General features: G+C 36.2%; 1 protein-coding gene across 2 annotated transcripts in view; it reads left to right on the top strand.

The window, feature by feature from the left end:
• Nucleotides 1-6547: 6547 nt before the first annotated feature.
• ARNT (aryl hydrocarbon receptor nuclear translocator) overlaps nucleotides 6548-23626 on the top strand; it is a 42307-nt gene continuing 25228 nt past the window's right edge. The window contains exons 1-5 of one of the 2 annotated variants that reach the window (XM_054580981.1): nucleotides 6548-7027; nucleotides 9732-9843; nucleotides 12923-12967; nucleotides 19436-19480; nucleotides 22504-22548. In XM_054580981.1, coding sequence (XP_054436956.1) covers nucleotides 9734-9843; nucleotides 12923-12967; nucleotides 19436-19480; nucleotides 22504-22548 — 245 coding nt within the window. In that variant the 5' untranslated portion in view covers nucleotides 6548-7027; nucleotides 9732-9733. Of the gene's footprint in view, nucleotides 7028-9731; nucleotides 9844-11735; nucleotides 11739-12891; nucleotides 12968-19435; nucleotides 19481-22503; nucleotides 22549-23626 lie in introns of those variants that run through there. The other variant, XM_054580982.1, reaches the window with a different exon arrangement.

Genomic DNA, 23626 nt, shown 5'->3' with positions numbered 1-23626 from the left:
AATGGCTGCTGATCTTCAAGCGGCAAGGGAAGAAAAGACCAAAAAGAGACTCTTAAAAGCAGCAAGAGAAAAGCAGTTAGTTACCTACAAGGGACCACCCATAAGACTGTCAGCTGATTTCTCAACAGAAACATGGAGGCCAGAAGGGAGTGGCAAGAAATATTCACAGTGATGAGAAGCAAGTACCTATAACCAAAATTAGTCTACCCAGCAAAGCTATCATTTAGAATGGAAGGAAAGATAAAGAACTTCCCAGCCCTCCCATGTTAAAAGAGTTAATCACCACCAAACTAGTATTACATGAAATATTAAAGGGTCTTTTTTAAGAAGGAAAAGAAAAGATTAAAAATATGAACAATAAAATGACAGTAAATACATATCTGTCGACAATTGAATCTAAAAAACAAACAAAAAAGAATTCTTGTAGGACATACACATAGCCAACAGACATACAAAGATGCTGAATATCACTAATGATCAGAGAAATGGAGATTAAAACCACAATGAGATATCACCTTATGCCTGTCAGAATGGCTATCATAAATAAGACGACAAACAACCAAGTGTTGTGAAGAATGTGGAGACAAGTGTGCATTGTTGGTGGGACTGTAAATTGGTATAGCCACTAAGTATGGAGGTTGCTCAAAATATTGAAAATAGAACTACCATATAACCCAGCAATTCCACTTCTGGGTATTTATCCAAAGAAATCTAAAACAGTGATTTGAAAAGATACATGCATCCTTATGTTCATTGCAGAATTATTTACAGTAGTCAAGATTGGAAGCAACATAGGTGTCCATCCATAGCCAAATGGATAAAGAAGATATCATTCATACACACACACACACACACACACACACACACACACACACACACACTCTGAATTATTACTCAACCATAAAAAAAATGAAGTCTTGTTATTTTCAGCAACTTGGATGGACTTATTTAGAGCAGCGATGTTCAACAGGTATGCTGCGGCAGGCACACTGGTGTGCCAGGGAATTCTTAAAACATGCAGTACCTGACTCTTTAGTCAGGAGAACTGACCTCTTTCTCCTTAGATTATTGAATAAAAAAATTATGGTAGCCACCACAACAATAGCTCTTTAGTGTGAATGAATCAAATTATACCTATTTTTTTTTGTCAGATTGGTAAAAAATACATTTTTTGATGTGCCACAGAATTTTAGTAGTTTCTGTGTGCCATGAGACAAAAAAGGCTGAAAATTGCTGACTTAGAGAGTATTACGCTAAATGAAATAAATCAGGGAGATAAATACCATATGATTTCACAAGTATGTGGAATCTAAGAAACAAAATAAATGAACAAACAAAACAGAAACAAACTCATAGATACAGAGAATAAATTGATGGTCACCAGATGGGAGGGTGTCAGGGGGAATAGGTGAAATAGGTGAAAAGGATTGAGATATACAAATTGCCTTCTATTAAAACGGTCATGGGGATGTAAAGTACATCGTAAGGACTATAGTTGATAATATTGTAATAACTGTGTATGGTGTCAGGTGGATACTAGACTTACCAGGATGATTATTTAGTAAGATATATAAACATCTAATCACTATGTTGTACACTTCAAACTAATATAATATTGATGTCAAATGTAATTGGGGGAAAAAAAAGAATGCCTGTAGGGACAAGAGTACAAAAAGGGAGCCTGTTAAGAAGATATATCAGTCTTTACACTTGGTATAGTTTATATGTAGTTTTCTTTTTTTCCTGTTGGCCCTCTGGGGGACCTCTCTTGCCACTGTGACCCTGCTGCCCCCTTTCCTGCCCCCCTATAATTTTCAATGTTAAAACTCAGACTATGTTAAATCTTTTAAAAAAAATAGCTCTAGGACTTTTATTTTTATTTTTATTTTTTGGTGGTAGCTGCTTTTATCAGGTGGAGGACATATCACTCTCTTTTTTCCTGAGTTTTTATCAGGAATTGGCATTGAATTTTGTCAAATGCTTTTGTGTATTTGTTGATATGATTATGTTATTTTACTTCTTGAACCTGTTAATATGATGAACTATATTGATTGATTTTCAAATATTGAACCAGTGTGCTTCCCTAAAATAAATCACACTTGATTATATTGTATACTTTTTTTGCATATGGCTAAGTTCTATTTGCTAATATTTTAAGAATTTTTGTATGTTTTCATAAGGACTTGATCTATAGTTTTTTTGTTTTAGTTTTGCTGTGTCTTTGTCTGACTTTGGTATCAGGGTAATATTAGTTTCATAAAATGAATTGGTAAGTGTCCCTTTCCTCAATGAGTTTCTGGGGAAGATTATGTAGAATTGGAATTAATTCTTTAAATGTTTAGTGGAATTCTCTAGTGAAGTCATCTGGACCTGGAAATTTCTTTTTTGAGAGTTTTTCAATTATGAACTTAATTTTCTAATAGTTACCTGTATTGTATTGGGTGAGTTGGTTTAGTTTGTATTTTTTTAGGGAATTGGTTCATTTTGTCTTAGGTGTCCAATTTTATGTGTGTCAGTTATTCTTTCTTGAGGGTTTGTAGTAATTTTTATGTTTTTATTCCTGATAATGGTAGTTTGTCTTCTGTTTTCTTGCTAAAAGTTTGTCAATTTTATTGATCTGTTTAAAGAACCAACTCTTTATTTTCTTTATTGTTTTTCTGTTTTCAAATTTATTGACTTATGTTCTGTTTATTTTTAATTTAATTTATTTTTAGAGAGGGGAGGGGAGAGAGAGAGGGAGAGAAACATCAATGTGTGGTTACCTCTCACGCACCCACGGTGGAGGACCTGGGTTGCAGGCCAGGCATGTGCCATAGACTGGGAATCGAACCGGTGACCCTTTGGTTTGCAAGCTGGTGCTCAATCCATTGAGCCACACCAGCCAGGGCTTATTGATTTATGTTCTTTATTATTTTCTTCCTTTTGCTTGCTTTGCATTTATTTTGTTCCTTTTCTATGTTCTACATGTGGAAGCTTAGATGATTGATTTGAATTTTCCTCTTTTCCAATGTAAGCATTGTAGTGCTATAAAATTTTCTCTTGAGTACAGCTTTTGCTGTGTGCCAGAAAATTTGCTAACTTGTATTTTCATTTGCATTTTAGTTCAGGGTATTTTTTATTTCCTCTAAGATTTCCTCTTTGATTCATTGATTCTTTAGAAGTGTGTTGCTTAGTGTCCAAGTGTATAGTTTCCCTATATTTTTCTGTTTTTTATGTCTAGTTTGATTCCATTGTAGTTGGAGAATACAATCTATGATTTCAGGTCTTTTTAATTTGTTGATGTTTGTTTAATGGCTTAGAATATGGTCTATCTTGGTATATGTACTGGGGACACTTAAAAAGAATTTGTGTCTCTTGCGTGGGGTGTCTATAAATGTTAATTATATATTAATAATGTTGAAATCTTCTATATTTTTGCTGATTTTCTAATTGTTCCAATTTTTGAGAGTGGTGTTGATGTCTCCAGCTAAAATTATTTTCTCCTTTCTGTACTATCAGTTTTTATTTAACATATTTTGTAGCTTTTTTTTTTTTTTCAGTGTATATATAGCAGGTGTCTTCATGGTGGATTGAATCCTTATTATTTAATTCCTGCTTTGTTCTCTGGTAATTTTATTTGCTCTCGAGTTTCCTTTATCTGATTATTATTAATATAGCCACTCTTGCTTTCCTTTGATTCATGGTTACATGATACATCTTTTTCCATTTTTTTTTACTTTCAACCTGCTTCTACTGTTATATTTGAAGTGAGTTTCTTGTAGACAGCATATAGTTGGGTCATGTTTTTAATTTGCTCTGCCTAGCTATCTGTTGTTGATCGGTATTTAGACCATTTGCATTTAATAAAATTATTTAGGTCATTAACATTTAATAAAATTATGCTATGTTTGGGTTTAAGTCCGTCATTTTATTTTTTTATTTTCTGTTTGTTTTGGTCTTTGTTTCTCCATTTTTTTCTTTCCTGTAGATTATTTGAATATTTTTTAGAATTCTATTTTGACTTATCTGTAATATTTGTTAGTGTATCTCCTTGTATAGCTTTTGTAATTGCTGTAGTGGGCATTACATTATATACACCTAAATTGTCGTGTCTATTGGTGTTTTCATTTTACCAGTTTAAGTGTTGAAATCTTAACTCTCTTTACATGCCTTTACTCTCCCCATATGTAATTTCATTGTCTTAAGTGTTTTCTTTGTATATATTTAGAAACATCATCATTTTAACTTTTGCTTCAACCATGAAACATAATTTAGAAAACTCAAAAGAAGGAAAGCTTATTGACTTTATCTATATTTTTGCATACTGTGTTCTTCTTTCATGTCCCAAAATTTCTTCTTTTATAATTTCCTTTCTGTTTAGAGAACTTTGTGTAGCCATTCTTTTAGGATAGGTCTGGTGACAAATTTTTCTTAGTATTTCTTCATCAGAGAATGTGGATTTCCCTTTAACTCGGTATAGAATTACAAGGTTGGCAGTTCCTTTCTTTTAGGACTTAAAAAATATTGTGCCACTGTCTTTTGGCCTCCATAGTTTCTTTTTTTGTTTGTTTGTTTTGTTTTGTTTTTATTGTTTTATTTGGGAAGAGGGCTCCTTACAAAAGGGCAGCTGTAACAATGACTTGTTTTTTCTTACATTGAAGGAATGGGTGGGATCCAAGGAATCAAAGCAGTAGATGGGACAACTCAGGAGTATTTCCAAGTTATTTTCAGGAAACAGCAACAAAATGCAAAGCTAAATTTTCCAGTCAAAGAATTCTAATAATTTAGCTTCTCTCATGGATTAACATCTCCACTTTACTGGGAAAACATAACTTATTACCACAAACCAATGACTACTACAAGAAACACATTAGAACATAGTTTTGAATCATATCTGCCTACCTGCAAAGCACAGGGATGGGAAGAGGCAAATAACCCACAAAAACCTGACAACAAAACCCCCTCATATGGGAACAAAGGTCTCTCAAAAAAATGCCTGAACTGGAAAGGCTAGGAGATCATTAAGCATTAAATACAACTGTATCCAAGACACAGTTTGTGTTAATACATGGGATAACTAACTTGTTTTAACCTCTTTGGCTAAGCCCATTTATTTTCCTAAACAGACGAAGCTATCACTACTCTATTAACAGCCACCAACATACTGCTTTGTCCTGTAAGATCTGTTTTCCTAGACTGGAACCACTAAGTTGGCCTCCATGGTTTCTGATGAAAAATCTGTTGTCACTTGAATTGTTTTTTTCTCTGTAAGTAAGGTGTCATTTTTCTGTAGCAACTTAAAAAGTTTTCTTTGGTTTTAGTTTTCAGAGTTTGTCTATTTTTTTAAAGCCTCACTCTAGGATATGTTTATTGATTCTGTAGAGAGAGGTGGGAGGTTTGGCGGGGGAGAGAGAACGTTAAAAGTGAGAGAGAAACATTGATCAGTTGCCACCCATATGCACCCTGACCCAGGATTGAACCCACAACCTTTTTTGGTGCTTGGGATCGACACTCCTACCACCCAAGTCACCCAGCTAGAACAGTTTTTGTAAGTTTAATTGTAATGTATGTTGGAATGGGTTTTTTTAGGTTTATCCTTTTCAGGTTTAGCCAATTTCTTGAATCTGTAGGTTATATCTCTGCAAATTTGGGATATTTCAGATGTTATTTTCAGCCTTTTCTTTTTTCTCCTTCCTTTCCAGGACTCTTAATGACAAATGTTAGATTTTTTGTTATAGTTACACAGGTCCCTGAGACTGTTAATATTTTTCTGTATATTTTCTTTCCCAGCCTATTTTCTCTCTGTTCAGAATGGGTAATTTCTAGTGTTCTTTCTTCCATTTCACTGATTGTTTTCTTTGTTCCTCATTTTTGCTGTTCAGCCCATCCCCTTTTTATTTTATTATGTTTTAGTTCTAACATTTTTCTCTCATTCTTCTTTATATTTCCTGTTTCTTTGTTGAGACTATTTCTTTGCTGAGGCTTTCTAGTTTTTCATTTGTTTCAACTGCGTAAGTGCTTGTTGAAGCATTTTTATCATGGCTGGTTTTAAAATCTTTGATATTTCTAACATCTGTGTCATGTTGTTGGCATCTGTTGGTGGTTATTTTTCATTCAATTTGAGATCATCCCGGTTCTTGGTATGATAAGTAATTTTTTAACAAATGAAGCCTGGATATTTTTATGTTAATGTTATGTGATATTGGAGCTTGTTTAAACTTGTTTTAGCTGGCTTTTACTGACACTACATTAGGGTGGGGGGAGTGCTGCCTCGTTATTGCTGGGTAAAGATAGAATTCCAGGTTCCCCACTCGGCTGTTGTTGACACCATAGGTGTGAAGTCTTCTTACTACTGGATAGGCATGGGAGTTACATCTCCTCACATGGTCTCCACTGACACTGTGTCAGACAGGTTTTCATTTCCAACTAGTGGGATCTCTGACACTATCCCAGAAGGAATTTTAGTTTACCTTGTTACAGCCTTACAAAGATGGATGTTTTTGCCTCTCCACTTAACCTTTGCTGGCAGGGTGAAACTGGGGTTATAATTTTCCTGCAGTGTTCAGCTGGTGTTGGGTAGTTGTTACCTAAGAATTTTCTGTCTTGGTAAGTTGCTCTTTTCCTGGTCCTGTGGCTAGAGAGAGCAAGCTTTAGGTGGGAGGCTGTTTTTAATCTGTTCCCTTTCATGTTGCCAGGTGGCTGACTTTTTCAGCCTTGTGTCTAGGATAAATGAGGAAAAAAGAAAACCCAGGGGGACCCATCACCATATTGTTGTCCAGGTCCTGTGGGCCCTAACTCAACTGCTTTCTCTTCACCTTTTAGACTCTTCTTATGTTTGTTTTATGCATATTTTTCAGATTTAGTTGTATTTAACGGGATGAATATGGAAAAGTACATCTACTCCATTGTACCATAAGCAGAAATAAGTAAGAGGTCTTTCCAGAAGGTATCCAGCCATGTAACATGAAAAACAGAGACACTTATTGAGGAAGATACAAGATACAAGAAGCGCTGTACATAGGACAGTGACGCCTCAGTCCCCTTCAAAGTAGGCACTTTAGGGCATCACACAGTTCTCCCAATCGCCATCAGCTGCCCTGCTCTATTTTCTGAATCTCATCGATGGTCTGAAATCTCTTCCCTTTCAAATGTGATTTTAGTTTTGGGGAAAGCCAAAAGTCACAGGGCATCAAACCTGGGCTGTAGGGGAGCTGAGTCACTTGGGCGATTTGATGTTTCGCCAAAAAGTCTGCACGAGACGTGATGAATGAGAGGGCGCACTGTCGTCATGAAGCTGCCAATCACCAGCTGCCCGTAGTTGTGGCCTTCTGAATCATCCAAAGAGTTTCCATGGAGGAATGTTCAAGCTTAACGCAAAACTTGATGCAGATTCATTGCCCTACTCGCTTGGTCATTTTGAATGCTATGGCCACACAGCACACATGTTCACTCAAGGGTGTCTACTAACCAGTACAGTGAAGTCGTCATTGTTCATGCATGCGCATTCCAGTCCATTCTCCCTGGCAGCCAGGTTACACTAATGTCTCGCAAACTGTTCTCATTAAAGTAACAATGGTTGAACTTTTTCCAGACAGACCCTGTATGTGACATTTAATAAGAAAATTTTGTAAAATAAATTAATGAGGAATAGAGCACGTTCCTATTTGAGAATTAAAAAGGTACTTTAAATCAAAAGTACTGAGTATTGACATAAGAGCAGGAAAATACATTAATACAGAATAAAAGTATAGAAAGAGATCAATTATCGAGACACTAAAAGTATAAAAAAGGAAATCACTTCAGATAAGTGAGGCAAGTATGGACTATTCAGGAAATAATAGAAGCTATACATTTGGGAGAAAATCGAATCCTATTTTATGCTAGGTAGATATAGGTTAGTAAATTCCAGATGGATTAAAAATCTAAATATGAAAAACAAAAGTCTAAGAAAATATGGAAATAATCTGGAGATTGGGAAGCTTTCCTGAACAAGACAGAAATCCAGGAATTACTTAGGAAAACAGTGATAAACTCAACAACATAAAAATGCAAAATTTTGCCCTGGCTGGTGTGGCTTAGTGGACTAAGTGCCGGCCTGCGACCCAAAAGCTCTCTAATTCAATTCCCAGTCAGGGCACACACCTGGGTTGTGGGCAAGGTTCCCCAATTGGGGACGTGTGAGAGGCAACTGATTGATGTATCTTTTGCAAATCGATGTTTTTTTCCCTCTTTCTCCTCCCTTCTCTGCTCTCTAAAAAGAAAGAAATAAAATCTTTTAAAAAATGCAAAATTTGTATAGTTGCTTGAAATGCATAATAGGCAAAGGACTCAATATCTTATATATTGATCCTATAAATTCATTAGAAAAAGTCCATATTCAGCATCAAAATATTAAAAGATATGGAGTCAACTCATTGATTTCAGATGACTAATATCAAAAGAAATAATGCAAATTAAAACAAATAATGTATTTTTTAATTGAATTTATTGGGTTAATAAAATTATATAGGTTGCAGGCATAATAATGGACCATTTTAATCTGCCAGGTTTGGTAAAATGAAAAAGTATAATATCCAGTGCTGGTGAAGGAAATAGGTACTCTCTTATTCTGTTAGTGGGAGGATAAATAATAGCAGCTTTCTTGGAATGTAATTTAGCAGTACCCATCAATATTTTAAATGCTTATATACTTGGACACAGGGAATTCCATCTCTAGGAATCTATCCTAAAATGGCAAAAGAGAATTTAAAGTTGTATATGTAAATGTCCTTGGACCATTATTTATAATAGTAAAAAAAGTAAAAAAAAAATAAAAATAGAATAACATATAGTATATTTATACAATCAGAATCAAAAAAAGAATGAGATATATGTATCATTGTGTTTATGTGTGTGGATATCTGTGATGTATATTTAAAAGACAAAAGCAAGTTGCAGATAGAATTCCCTTTTTATTAAGAAAAAAATGTGCCTGTTTTTGATAAAAGAGATAGATATGTATAATCTGAGGGAAAAATAAGAGATAAGGTGAGTTTAACTGTTAACAGTGTTTCTTTCTTGGGGTGAGATTGAATTGGAAGGAGAGGAGAGGGATAAAGGGGGCAGGAAAGGGAGACATAATGAGGGACTTACAGTTTTAGTACTATATAATATTTTTAAAGATTTTATTCATTTTTAGACAGAGCAGAGGGAGGGAGAAAGAGAAGGAGAGAAGCATCAATGTGTGGTTGCCTGCAACCCAGGCATGTGCCCTGATTGGGAATTGGACCAGTGACCCTTTGGTTCACAGGCCAGTGCTCTATCCATTAAGCCACACCAGCCAGGGCTATAATTTTTTTGATTATCAGAATTTATGTGATTTTCATTTTTTGGATTTTCTGTATTTTCTTAATAAAACAAAAGAGGCTAAGTTATAGATTTGTTGCGTAAGTGCAATGTTTAAACCAATTTGTGTGAGTATGTTTTAGATTAATAGTTTGTAACTATTAACAAGTTTTTAAAAGTGAAGGCTGAAAAATACGTATGGTACTTCCTCTTCCAGACTTTTTTGAAGTGGGAGGAACTGAAGTATAGAGAAGTCTTACAGGTGTAAGAATTCAAGAAGAGCAATCTGGATATGAGCATTTGTGTTTTATAGCAAACTACTGTGCTTTTTATCTATAGCTTGAGACTTTCTTTTGGCCAGCTTGATGATGGTGATGGTAAGCAAGGACCATCTTTCTTAAATGTGTATTTCCATTTTTCACTGACAGAAATGACATCAGATGTACCATCACTGGGTCCAGCCATTGCCTCTGGAAACCCTGGGCCTGGGATTCAAGGTGGAGGAGCCATTGTCCAGAGGCCTATTAAGCGGCGGCCAGGGTGAGTTTAGGGTATACAGTGTCATGAATGTCTCTCCTAATAACTAACCTGACTTACTTTGTTGCTGAACCTTCTTGGCCATTCCTAACCCTCTCACTTCAACTGGTTACTTACTATACTACTCTCAAACAACTCTTTTTAGTCCCTTAGTTTTTCTCAGTGTAGAATTGATGTTTTTCTTTTAAATTTTTAAAAAGAATTTTATTTATTGATTTTTAGAGTAAGGAGGGGGGAGGCACTAATTTGTTGTTCTATTTGTTTATGCATTCATTGGTTGATCGTTGTGTGTGCCCTGACTGGGAATCGAACCTGCAACCTTGGCATATCCAGTTGATGATCTAACCAACTGAGCTACCTAGCCAGGGCTAGAACTGGTGTTTTTGTCTTAGTTTCCTTTTTCTTTTTAAAAAAGATTTTATTTATTTATTTTTAGAGAGAGGGAAAGGGAGGGAGGAAGTGAGGGAGAGAAACATCGATTGGTTGCCTCTCACATGCCCCCACCAGGGGAACCCACAAGCTAGGCATGTGCCCTGACTGGGAATCGAACTGGTGACCTTCTGCTTTGCGGGACAATGCCCAGTAAACTAAGCCAGATGGTCAGGGCACACTTTTTACGTTTATGAATTTAGAGAATGCTGAACACTAGAGTATTTCTCCCCTAAGTTATTGATATGTTGCTTGATTTGGAATGCAGAGTTTATTCACTTCCAGAAGTATTTATGAAATGCCTGATTAGTGTAAGGCATTGTGCTGATTGCTAGTAGGATACAAAGATATGTAAGACACAGTCGTTGTCTTTAACTTGCTTGTCTTCTGACAGGGATCATCATTACAAACGTAACTATAATACAAGATAGACTATGCCAAGTTTCCTAAGAAAGGAACAAATACAGTGCTGTGAGTTTCACAGTATGGGAATAATACAGTTGGTTGGTAAAGATTGGGAAAGACTTTAGAAAGGAGATTGATTTGGACTGGCCTGGAAGCATGGGCACTATTTTAATCCATTTTTTGGTATTAAACTTTCCTTTCTTTTTCTTTCTTTTCTTTTTAAAAATTGTGTAGTTGATATTATAGCTAGTCTTTTAAGTTTTATCCCATCAATAGTAATGCAAGAGTGATTCCTGGGTGAAGATGGTAACATGAGTAACATATTAAAACTTGCTGTGTCTCCAAGGGCTTTACGTATTTAACTTATTTTCTGAGACATAGGATGAATAAAGCTTACTCAGGGTTCTAAAGTAAATGGAAGATCTGTGATATGAACCTTGGGAGATTAGCTTTGGAACCCACTCTCTTAAACAGGGTAATGGCTATACAAGTATATGTATGTAGTATCAGTCCTGAAAGTGTTTGTTCCTCTTCCACCCTGTAGGCCCTGAACACCTGTTAAAATCTACCCAATAACTACATTTCTAAGAATCTATCCTAACTTGGAATAGAGAAAAAAAATATGTACAAAGATATTCATTGAGCATTACTTATAATAGCAAAATCTTCAAGATAACTTTAATGTCCCAAAATAGGAATTAAGTAATCCCTTTATGTAATTATTAAAAATTGTATATACATAGAATATGGGACAATATGAAAAGAAAGTTTATTATACGAGGTCTGTCTGGAAAAGGTTCAGCCATTGTTACTTTAATGAGAACAGTTTGCGAGACATCAGTGTAACCTGGAACGCGCATGCATGAACAATGACGACTTCACTGTACTAGTCAGCGGGGGGGGTGGTAGACGCGCTTGAGTGAACGTGTGTGCTGTGTGGCCATAGCATTCAAAATGACCAAGCGAGTAGGGCAATGAATCTGCATCAAGTTTTGCGTTAAGCTTGAACATTCCTCCATGGAAACTCTTTGGATGATTCAGAAGGCCACAACTACGGGCAGCTGGTGATTGGCAGCTTCATGACGACAGTGCGCCCTCTCATTCATCACGTCTCGTGCAGACTTTTTGGCGAAACATCAAATCGCCCAAGTGACTCAGCTCCCCTACAGCCCAGGTTTGATGCCCTGTGACTTTTGGCTTTCCCCAAAACTAAAATCACATTTGAAAGGGAAGAGATTTCAGACCATCGATGAGATTCAGAAAATAGAGCAGGGCAGCTGATGGCGATTGGGAGAACTGTGTGAGGCCCTAAAGTGCCTACTTTGAAGGGGACTGAGGCGTCACTGTCCTATGTACAGCGCTTCTTGTATCTTGTATCTTCTTCAATAAGTGTCTCTGTTTTTCATGTTACATGGCTGGATACCTCTGGAAAGACCTCATATATTGTTCCATAATACCAGGTTGTCACACTTGTATAGATGCGATGAGATCACTGTGTTAAGGTGGTAATGTGAGTAATGTTTAAGTTTAGTAGAGTACAGAGGTTAATGGGAAATTGGTTTACCTTGTTACTTATAATCTTCCCTGATTCCCTGGAATGAAAGTCACCTCTGCTTTCATGGAACAGCTATAGCATATTGATTATGCTCCTCACACAGCACTTTCCCATTCTCACTTGTTTTATATTTGTATTTGTATATACAAAAAGTCCTTTGAAGGCAAATCTCCTGTTTTCACCTCATCTAAGCAGAATGTCTTGAGTTAACGTATGTTATATGTTTAGTAGAAAAACAAAAGGAAAAGCCAGTATTTAACAACTTTCTGAGGTCTTAATCACCCTCATGTAAATATCACTGTTTTGAAAGATGTTTCAGAAAGCTGGTAACACAGCCTAGAGTAGATTATAGAAAAGAAAAATGGAAGTGAATTATTCATATTAATTTATTTTTTTTAGTGGATTCCTTTTGTAGAGGTTGTACTCTGATGTAAAACTTTGGCAAAGGTTGACTGCTACACTGGGAAAATAAATGTCAGGTAGCAGTAGGTACTCTTTTTGATTGCCCAATTTCTTGTTCACTTTAGTGCAACGTGGAAGAGGTAAACCATAGCTCTGTTTGACTTCTGTCTACTTCCTCTTTCCTTTTTCCTTTGGGTGGGTGTTCAAGTAGCTTATGGGTTGACAAATTTTAATTTCTTAATGTTCTGTATTATCAATAGGCTTACACTGTTTATTGTTGGCTTTCCCCAGGTTGGATTTTGATGACGATGGTGAAGGGAACAGTAAATTTTTGAGGTAAGATTTTGAAAAACTATAGATTTCTGATATTAAAAATTAGTTTATGATCTTTATATGTCTACTTGTAATGTTTTCACCTGTAGATCTAAGGGAATGCTTCATCCTAAAACTAAAATTTCCTATTATATTGTACCCCATACAATTTTCAAACATTCTGTTAATAGTTGGGAGAGGAAGGAGCTCTTTGAGGGGAGGGCAGAGAATTTATAAGACCATCCGTGTCAGTTATCTATTGCTGTGTGTATGGCTTAACAACAACAATTTCTTATTTCTCAGAATTCTGTAGATTTGCTGGGTGGGTAGTTATTCTGCTGATGTTTCCTAGACTTACTTATAAGACTCTTCATCTAGCTGGTCAGCTGGCAACTAGACTCAGCTGACATGGCTGGATATCTCTGTGGGTTTTTTTATCCTTGAGGAGTATAAGAGGTCAGGTTGAGTTTCTTTACATGGTGATGGCTACAATCCAAAGGGTAAATTCTTATTCTTTTGATTGTAGGATTTATTATACCTTATGATAAGTAAATGCCTATCAAGTCTCTGCTCTATATTGACTATATGCTGATGTTCCAGCGGCCAAAGCAAGTCATATGTCTGTCTCAGTCCATGTGGGTGGAGGCCTACACAAGGGAATAGATACTGGGAAGTGTAATTCATTGGTGGGTCATCTTCTGATACCCATTGACTTCTCCTGCAGCGCAGGAGTTGAAATTTATATTTTTGACTCTTTTTTTTTTTTTTTTTTTGGCTCTTATATTTATAGTAATGACTCTTTCGGAGCACAGAAAATGAACTTTTCAGTATGTCGACAGAGTTCCTTTGGAGAGGAGAAATATTTGTTCTTGCAGAGACCCATTACTTGGCTTTGTTTTTAAGTAAGGAATGCAATAAAAGTTAAAGAAATGATGGTACCCTTGACTGTAATCTGCCTTTTTTCTTTCCAAAGTTGAAAATACAGGAGTGGGCAAAAGTAGGTTAATAATAATGAAAAATAATACAATAATTAATAAATAATGTAAGAATCTGTGTTCCACATACTCACATCTGTAAACCTGCTTTTACCCACCCCTGTATGTACATGCATTCAAGTTTGAGAAGCACTATTCTAGATACTAGTAATTCTGACATTTTGGGTAGAGTTTCAAAGCCTTGACATTCTTAAAAATTATTTTAATAGATGTTGTCTGGAGAATATAACAAAATATGAATAAAGGACATAATAAGTTAAAACTTTCAAAAGTAGCATGTACGAGCCCTGGCCAGGTAGCCTATTTTGTTAGACGTTGTGGGTTGGATTCCCAGTCAGGGCACATACCTAAGTTGACAGTGTGATCCTTGGTCAAGTAGCATACAGAAAGCAAGTGATTGGTGTTTCTCTCTTACATCTATGTTTCTCTCTCTGCCTTCCCCCTCTCTCTAAAATCAATACATGTATTCTCAGGTGAGTATTAAAAAAACAAAGTGGCATGCACCAAAAAGATTTAATGTTGATTTACAGATACAGTGCAAATAAGGCTTTCACTCAAGACCAGAATAGAAAATTCCAATTGTTAAAAAATGTATCAATGGTCAAATAAATTTTGCAATGCCTGTCTCAGGCATACTTACCCACTTGGTAAGCTGAATTGCGACAGGTTTTTGTTTTTGTTTTTGTTTTTTTAAATGGCTGGGGAAAGGACAAATGAACCTTTTTATTTTATTTATTTATAAAAGATTTTATTTATTTCTAGAGAGAGGGGAAGGGAAGGAGAGAAACATCGATGTTGTGAAAGAAACATTGATCAGTTGCTTCTTGCACACCCCCAACCAGGGACCTGGCCACAACCCGAGCATGTGCCCTGACTGGGAATCCAACCTACAATCTTTCTGTTTGCAGGCCAGTGTTCAGCCAACTGAGCCACACCAGCTAGGGCACAAATGAACCTTACTACACTTGCATATGCAGTTGACCCTTGGAACAACATAGGAATTAGAGACAGTGACCCCCATGCAGTTGAAAATCCATGACTTCTTTTTTAATCCTCACCTGAGGAGGTGTTTATTGATTTGAGAGAGAAAGAGAGAGAGAGATGTGGGAGAGAAACATCGATCCATTGCCTTCTATATGCCTGGACGAGGAATTGAACCTGCAGTCTAGGAATGTGCCCTGACTGGGAATCGAACTCACAACTTTTTGGTGTACAGAATGGTGCTCCAACTAACTGAGCCACAGCCATGGCCCTCAAATAACTTCTACTCTCCCAAAACTTGATTCATCTCTCAGTATCCACAGGGGATTGATTCTAGGACTTCTCTATGGATTCCTAAATTCATGGATACTATGAGTTTCTTACATAAAATGGCATAGAGCAATGCATATTCTCAGTCTTTCACATCCGTGGACTCCAAACTGCAGATCTAAAATACCGTTTCAATCCATGGTTGTTTGAATCCGCGGATGTGAGACCTAGGGATATGGAAAGCCAACTGTATATTGAAAAAAATCCACATATAAGTTGACCCACACAGCTGAAACCCATGACTACCAGATGTTGTGGAAATAAAGGCAATGACTTAAGGCTAGAGATAATTGATAGGTATAAATAAGACTTGTTGTTATCCTCTATCTCATTCATATACACAACACAATTCTAATATGAGTGTCTACCATTATAATTTAGGATTTACAATTGGAGGATTCCCAGTAAAACAGTTTGATAAAAGTCTGTCTTCCCCAGAAATGAAAAGTTACTGATAACTCATTATCTCAAGAGCTGTAGAATTATTTTCTCCAATATTTTGCAAATAATTCTTTATGGTGGCCAAGTCATGGCTATTATTTTTAAGAATATCTGAAGGGGATCAGAGGCAGATCCAGAAAGAAAAAACAGTGGTCTCCTACCATAGAAGTTCACACCACAAAGTCAGGAAATCAAGACAGATCAATTTAAGGAGCAGAAGCAAGAAAGAAGAGTCTCACAAATAATGGGAAGACAAAGAAACACCCTCCAGTCGAAGGGAAAGGAGGAATCCCCAGAAAGAGAACTAAATGAAATAGAGGCAAGTAAACTATCAGATATTGAATTCAAAACAGTGGTTCTAAGGAAGCTCAATGAGCTCAGTGAGCTCAGACAGAATTACAAAAAACTATAGGGAGACTATGAGGGACTTACAGCAAATTATATTAGCATGAAAAAGGATATAGGAACTATCAATGAGACAAGAGGAAATGAATACTATTTCTGAATTGAAGAACACAGTAGAAGGAATTAAAAGCAGGCTAGATGAAGCAGAGGATTGAATCAGCAAGCTCGAGGATAAGGTAGAAAAAAGCTCTCAGAAAGAGCAAGAAAATGAAAAAAGACTCAAGAAGAATGAAGAGGCATTTAGGGAAATGCAGGGCAACCTGAAATGTAATAATATCCATGTAATAGGGCTACCAGAAGAAGAAGTGTGGAGGAGGAAGGGATAGAGAACCTGTTTGAAAAAGTAATGATGGAAAACTTCCCTAGTTTGAAGAGGGAAAAAGTCCAGGAAGCACAGAGGCTCCCAGTCAAGAAGAACCCAATGAGGCCCACTCATCATCATCATTAAAATGGCAAATATGAAAGACAAACAGAATGCAAAGGCAGCAAGGGAGAAAGAGGTAGTAACATATAAGGGAGCCCCAGGACAGCTAGCAGCTGACTTCTCAACAGAAACACTGCAAGCCAGAAGGGAATGGCAAGAAATATTCCAAGTAATGAAAAGCAAAGGCTTGCAACCAAGGTTCTAAGAAAGGCTTGCTCTACCCAGCAAGGTTCTCAATTAAAATGGAAGGCAAAATAAGGAGTTTCCCAGAAAAAAGACAGCTAAAAGAATACACCTCCACCAAACCAGAATTGCAAGATATGCTAAAGGAACTACTTTAAGAAGATGAAGAAAAAGAGTCTATGAATAGCCAGTTCCTTTCACAGTCACCAATACTTGATATTACCAATATTTTTAATATTTATTAATCTGATTGTGAGAATGATGTTATTTTAATTGTTACTTTATAATTTGTTTAAACAACCTGTTTTTATATATTTCTTGCCTATTTCTATTATTTTTAAAAAACTTTAAATGACTTTTTGATATTCTTTATCCATTTTTTGATTCAATGTTTGTAGAATTTTTTCCCTAAAAAAATCCCAAAAAACTATTAACCCTTTTTTAAATGTGTTGCAAATCTCTCTCTCTCTCTTTCTCTCTCTGAAAGATTCAGCAACTAGTGGGTAGCTCGCAATACAAGCCTTAACTTTAAACATTAAAAAAAAAAAGTCACTGACAGAACTAAGCATTATAAAACTAAACAGTGGCAGACAATTTACAATATGAGCATTGTTTGTGTAAAAAACTAAGGATATTATGAATGCATGTGTATGCACACACACATTTAAACACATGAATATTTCTGGAAAGATAATAAACTGGAAACTATAGTTGTCTAAGGGGAAGAGTTCTGAAGGTCTGAAGTGAAAGATGCATTTTCATTACATGTAACTTTGAACCATTTAAAAATTTTGTAACAAAATATATTACCTTTTAAAACTTAGTTAATAAACTACTAAGTAAATCAAATCTGGGCACTTACATAATAAAATAGTTCTTTAAAAAACAGGGCTCCTTTAGGGTTCATCATCACCAAGCCCTTATTATATGAAATGTTAAAGGGACTTACCTAAGAAAAAGAAGAACAAAAGTATGAACACTTAAATGACAACAAACTCATAACTATCAACAACTGAACCTAAAAAACACCCCAAAACAAACTAAGTAAACAACTAGAACAGGAACAGAGTCACAGACATGGAGATCACATGGAGGGTTATCAGTGGGGAGGGGGAGAAAGGAAAAGGTACAGGGAGTATAAGAAGCATGATTGGTATGTACAAAATAGACAGGGGAAAGTTAAGAATAGTGTAAGAAATGGAGAAGCCAAAGAACTTATGTATAACCCATGGACATGAGCTAAGGGTAGTGGGGGGAATGCTGGAGGGAAGTGGGTACAGGGCAGGGGGGGATAAAAGGGAGGAAAAAAGTGGGACAACTATAATAGCGTAATCAATAAAATATACTTAAGAAAAATAGGGATCCTTTATTTGTCAAGTAGATGTTACTCTGCAAGTAGATATAACCTTGATAATACTATGTGAAGAACTCCTATGATGGCACAACAACAAAATAAACAAGTAAAAAATGGGCAAAGGACTTGAATGGACATTTCTACGAAGAAGATATACAAATGGCCAAAAAGCAAATGAAAAGCTGTTTGATACCACTAATGGGAGAAACGCAAATTGAAACTATGAGATATCACCTTGCGCCCCTTAGGATGGCCACCATAAAAAAATAATAGTAATAACAAATGTTGGGAAGGATGTGGGGGAATTGAAACTCTTCTGCAACTGTTAGTGGGAATGTACACTGCTGCAACCACTATGGAAAACAGTGTGGAGTTTCTTCAAAAAATTAAAAACAGACTTACCAAATGATCTAACAGTCCCACTTCTGGTTATACATTCAAAAGAATTGAAAGCAGGGTCTTGGAGAGGTATTTGCATACTGTTGTTATTTGCTCCATTTTCCCCAATAGCCAAGAGGTGGAAAGCAACCCATATATCCATTGACAGATTACTAGGTAAAGAAATGTGATATATACATCCCACATAATGAAGGACTATTATTCAGCCTTAAAAAAGAAGGAAATCCAGAGGTTAAGGGCGCTGTCTGTTGGCACAATCAAAAATTTGAGTACGTCTGACTTCTCCACGTGTGGATTCCTAGCTGTGGATTCTTAGCTGTGGATCGCCAATAAGAGATGACCCTTGAGCAACACAGGTTTGAACTGCATGGATCCTCTTAACTGTGTATACATGGATGCACACAGTTCAAACCTATGTTGTTCAAGGGTCAGCTGTACTGTAAGATTCTACTTTTATAAGGTAGCTAACACAGTCAGAATTGGCAAAGCAGAAAGTCAAATGATGGTTATTAGGAGCAGGTGGTGGTGTGGGATTGGAATGGAAAGATAGTGCTCAGTGGGTATAGTTTCAAATAAAGATGAGAAAGTTCCGGAGATCTTTTGCACAGCAGTGTGAATATAGTTAGCACTACTAAACTGTACACTTAAAAATGGTTAAGATGGTAAGTTTTATGTTCTTTGCCATAATTTAAAAAAAAAAACAACTATCCCAAACCTTGGAGTGGGGCTGACAGCTGTGCCTTCATAAGATCATCAGGTTGGTTTTTTTTTGGGTGGGGGGGAGGTGTCTGATAAAGTAAGAGTAAAGGAGACATCAGAAACTTGATCTTGTAATGGATTTTTAAAGTTCTGTGGAATACTGTTGTTATCTCTATGGATTTATGATGCTTTTCTGTTCAATATTTTTACCCCTTTCTAGTTTTCACTTCAGAGTGAAATGGATATAACAAACATAATGCTTTGCTTTTTTTCTCCTTCAGGTGTGATGATGATCAGATGTCTAATGATAAGGAGCGGTTTGCCAGGTAATGTAGAACATCCTGTTCCATGTTTTAGGACCAGGCAATTCAAGCATACTGAGTTTTAATTTTATTTCAGTGAGAGATAATTTATCTGTCCAGTCTCTTTTCTGGTCTGAAAGCTGGCGAGCTTAGTATTACAATAGTTAACATTGTTGTTCAGGTAACATGGCTTTGAACTATTGATATGTTTCACACAGAGTTTTTTTTAATGTATATAATTGATAGCTATGCATTGTGATTGCTGGGTGTCCACAGAAACACAAACGATACACATTTCTTCTGTGAATTTATTATGAAATAGATCTACAAAATAAAATGATTTTATTCTTCTAAAAATGACAACATAGAAACAGTTTTTGTGGAGATGACTTTTGATCGAAATAAATTTGTTTAAATTATCCGTCAAGATGGAAAATACTTTTTATTAAACAGTAAATCCTTTCAACTCAGATATTGGTTTTATTTTTAGAAAGTTTATCCTGTATATTATTAAGTAGTAAATTATTTTTTAAAAATTCAGTCTACAGCTACCTCAGAAAAATGAATAATTAAAATCCAGTGCATAAATTTGCATTTAATATTTATTTATTGCTGATGCTGCTGGTCTAGGGATTGTACCTTGAGAACCACTGATGTGGAAGGCTAAGAAATATCAGTTAGAGTAGTTTAAAACTTCTCTGAAGCAGTGAGATGCCATCACCGGCTTTGAATAAGAGGATAATATTCAAAATGCATATGGGATTTTTCTGTAGTAGCAGTATATAGGATTGATAGAAGCACTAAAGCCAGGGAGGTAGCAAGGAGGCTATTGAAATAATAATCATGAGAGCCATGGGTAGAGTGGTGGCAATGGCAATAGGAGAGGAATGAATTTAAGAGGCTTTTGAAGAATTTGTTATCGAAATAATACTTTTAGACACTTTAGGATGTGAATCATCTCTAAAATGAGAAACTAATCATAGATATTTGGGGAATAGTTTGTCAAGCTTCATTAGAAAGTCAGGTCACCAAATAGCAGTGGTGGTATGGATTCACATTGTCTTGATTGAAATTCAAAAAGCTATCAAAACATGACCTGTATTTTAATCTATTTGCCTTGCTTAAAGTGAACATTTTTATATTTCATTCAGAAATATTAGAGTGGATAAGGGATTATGGATCTGTAGTAGTAGGAGGCAGTAGTAATAGGAATTTTAGATACATTAACTTTCTTTGAAACAACATAACTTATTCCTTTAAGATAAGATTTGTTAAACTAGTTCACCTCACACATCTTCCTTGGGAATTCAGTAGAGGGTCTTCAAAAGCTAAAAGTGCATAAATTTCCTCAACTTTAAAAAAGTGATTTATAGTTTATTAAGGAACTATAATAACCCAATAAACATGACACTCTAAGCTATGTAATATCACTCAGTTCTCTCTCTGCTCATAGTATATGTAAATTTTTACATACATAAAAGTTCTCATAGTTACTACATTATTTTGGGTTCTTTTTATCTGCAAGCTGTTTTATAGAAATTTTGTCATATCCTGATAAAATCATTGTGCTTGTCATTTTGATAGCCTGTTAATAGGTCATATTTTATTTAGACTTTTTTTTTGAGGTTTCTTAATCTATTTTTATATATATGAGGTCTGTCCAGAAGGTGTCCAGCCATGTAATAGAAAAAGACATTTATTGAAGAAGATACAAGATACAAGAAGCGCTGTACATAGGACAGTGACACCTCAGTCCCCTTCAAAGTAGGCACTTTAGGGCCTCACACAGTTCTCCCAATCGCCATCAGCTGCCCTGCTCTATTTTCTGAATCTCATCGATGGTCTGAAATCTCTTCCCTTTCAAATGTGATTTTAGTTTTGGGGAAAGCCAAAAGTCGCAGGGCATCAAACCTGGGCTGTAGGGGAGCTGAGTCACTTGGGTGATGTTTCGCCAAAAAGTCTGCACGAGACGTGATGAATGAGAGGGCGCACTGTCGTCATGAAGCTGCCAATCACCAGCTGCCCGTAGTTGTGGCCTTCTGAATCATCCAAAGAGTTTCCATGGAGGAATGTTCAAGCTTAACGCAAAACTTGATGCAGATTCATTGCCCTACTCGCTTGGTCATTTTGAATGCTATGGCCACACAGCACACATGTTCACTCAAGGGTGTCTACTAACCAGTACAGTGAAGTCATCATTGTTCACGCATGCGCGTTCCAGTCCATTCTCCCTGGCCGCAAGGTTACATTGATGTCGCGCAAACTGTTCTCATTAAAGTAACAATGGCTGAACTTTTTCCAGACAGACCTTGTATATATTTAAAATGGAATTGATTAATGATACACTGGCCGACCAACACCTTGGTGTTTCTTCAGTTGCCACCAGTCCTTATAGTATTTCAATTTTCCAGAGAAACTTAGTGGCAGTCCTTTGTAGCCCCCTCCAGGGGAGGGAGAGTTGGTACTGGATACTACTTTAGGACCGAATCAATGATAGAAGAAATGCCAGAAACCTAGGTCTTAGTTTCACCTATGTAATTTTCCAGTAAAACCTGGTCGGTTACTCTGTGAATACATGTATGCATGCCTGTGTGTTATAGAGAGATTGTATTTGTGATCACTTGTTTTACATTTTTATCATGATTTCCTCTTTGATTATTTGGATATTATTTTCATTACAGTTGGGAACAGTATTTGAGAGTGATCTTGTTCAAGCTGTATATCCTTCGTTGTTATAGAGACTGACTGGCAAAATGCTTTTTGTGTCTGGAGTATGTTAATTTACAATAAATATTGGCCTTTCTTTTGTGTTGACCTTTGTCTTGTATGTTACTTTTTCTTTATCGGAACAGGTGTTTTTGTAGAGTTACAGGCAAGGTTCCTGTCCATATTTCCATTTTTCTTCTGTTCTTTGAATCTGTTTTGTTCTATTTCCTTTCCTATCTTCCCCCGCTTTCTCCCTCCCTTCCTCTCTTACTACCTTCTTCACTTCTTTCCTTTTTTCTTTTTATTTAAATTTTAGCTTAGTTCATTAATTCTATTTTTAGGTCGGATGATGAGCAGAGCTCTGCGGATAAAGAGAGACTCGCCAGGTAGGAGAATAGTATCTTTTAGCATGATAAAGCAGATAATGCTGCTTTTTCTTTCCTTTTTCTTACTCTGCTCTTTTATTCCCCGTTCTCTTTGTGTTTTTCCTTGTCTGTGGCAAGAGGGGACAAGATTTTTTAGAAGTTTGTGTGTAATAGGAATTTTGGCTTCCCCTATCAGAAAGTGAATGGTGAGTTGAGGGAATTTTACTTAGGAATTTTAAAAGTTAGTTGTATAGTTTTCTCTTTCCCTCTTTATCTCACTACTAAGCTTCACAGAATAAAAAGCATTTAGGAACAATGCAGCTATGCCAATTGGTGCTTTAACAGGGAAGTACTCTTTTATCAGAAAAATTAATAAATATGCCTGTGTTTGTAATTAGTTCACGACCTTTAAGCCTCATCCTTTATATCATACCGCTCTAGAAAGCTCATCCTTATTTTCCTGTGTAGACTCACAGCCTAGATTACTATGTCACAGCAGTACTGGTGTTTTGATGATTGAATCTTTTCTGGTTTCAGCAACCTTGATATGGCTATTTAAAAGATCAGCCTTCTGGACTTTAGTGTCAGAAATCTGTCACTTACTAGGAAGATAAGTGCTTTAAGTTTGAGAGCCGAATTTTATGTTTCTTCGACAAAATAATTATATATGGACCTCTGTGATGAGACCTTTTCTCTACTTTTCTGTTTTCTGGTCTCTGATTTGGGATGACACAGTAGGAGATAGCTCATTGATATCAACATCTATTTTTACTACCCCTCAACCCCTCTTTATCTGTCATTACCTCTTTCAGCTGGGTCACAAGCCTATTTTGCTGCCATTTCAACTCCCACTGACTCTTTCACCCTCTGGAAAACTGATTTGGCATGGTATGGTGGGAGGAGCATTGCGTTAACTGCGTATGAAGGCAGCCCTTGGAAGAGTCAAATTACTTGACCTTAGTTTGCTCTTCTCATAAAAAAGAGATTTATGTTAGGTTAGTTTTATTTTTCTTTTTGTTTTGACAAAGAACTTTTGTTTAGATAGAACACTTACAATGTAATAGAAGTAAATAAAAAGATACAGTAATGTTGCCCAGGT

Source organism: Pteronotus mesoamericanus, unplaced genomic scaffold (genome assembly GCF_021234165.1).
Source record: "Pteronotus mesoamericanus isolate MK-2021 breed Mesoamerican mustached bat unplaced genomic scaffold, CSHL_Meso_final contig_647, whole genome shotgun sequence".
Classification (NCBI taxonomy): domain Eukaryota; kingdom Metazoa; phylum Chordata; class Mammalia; order Chiroptera; family Mormoopidae; genus Pteronotus; species Pteronotus mesoamericanus.
The sequence above is the reverse complement of the archived record's forward strand: the minus strand, read 5'-3'. Positions and strand labels throughout refer to the sequence as shown.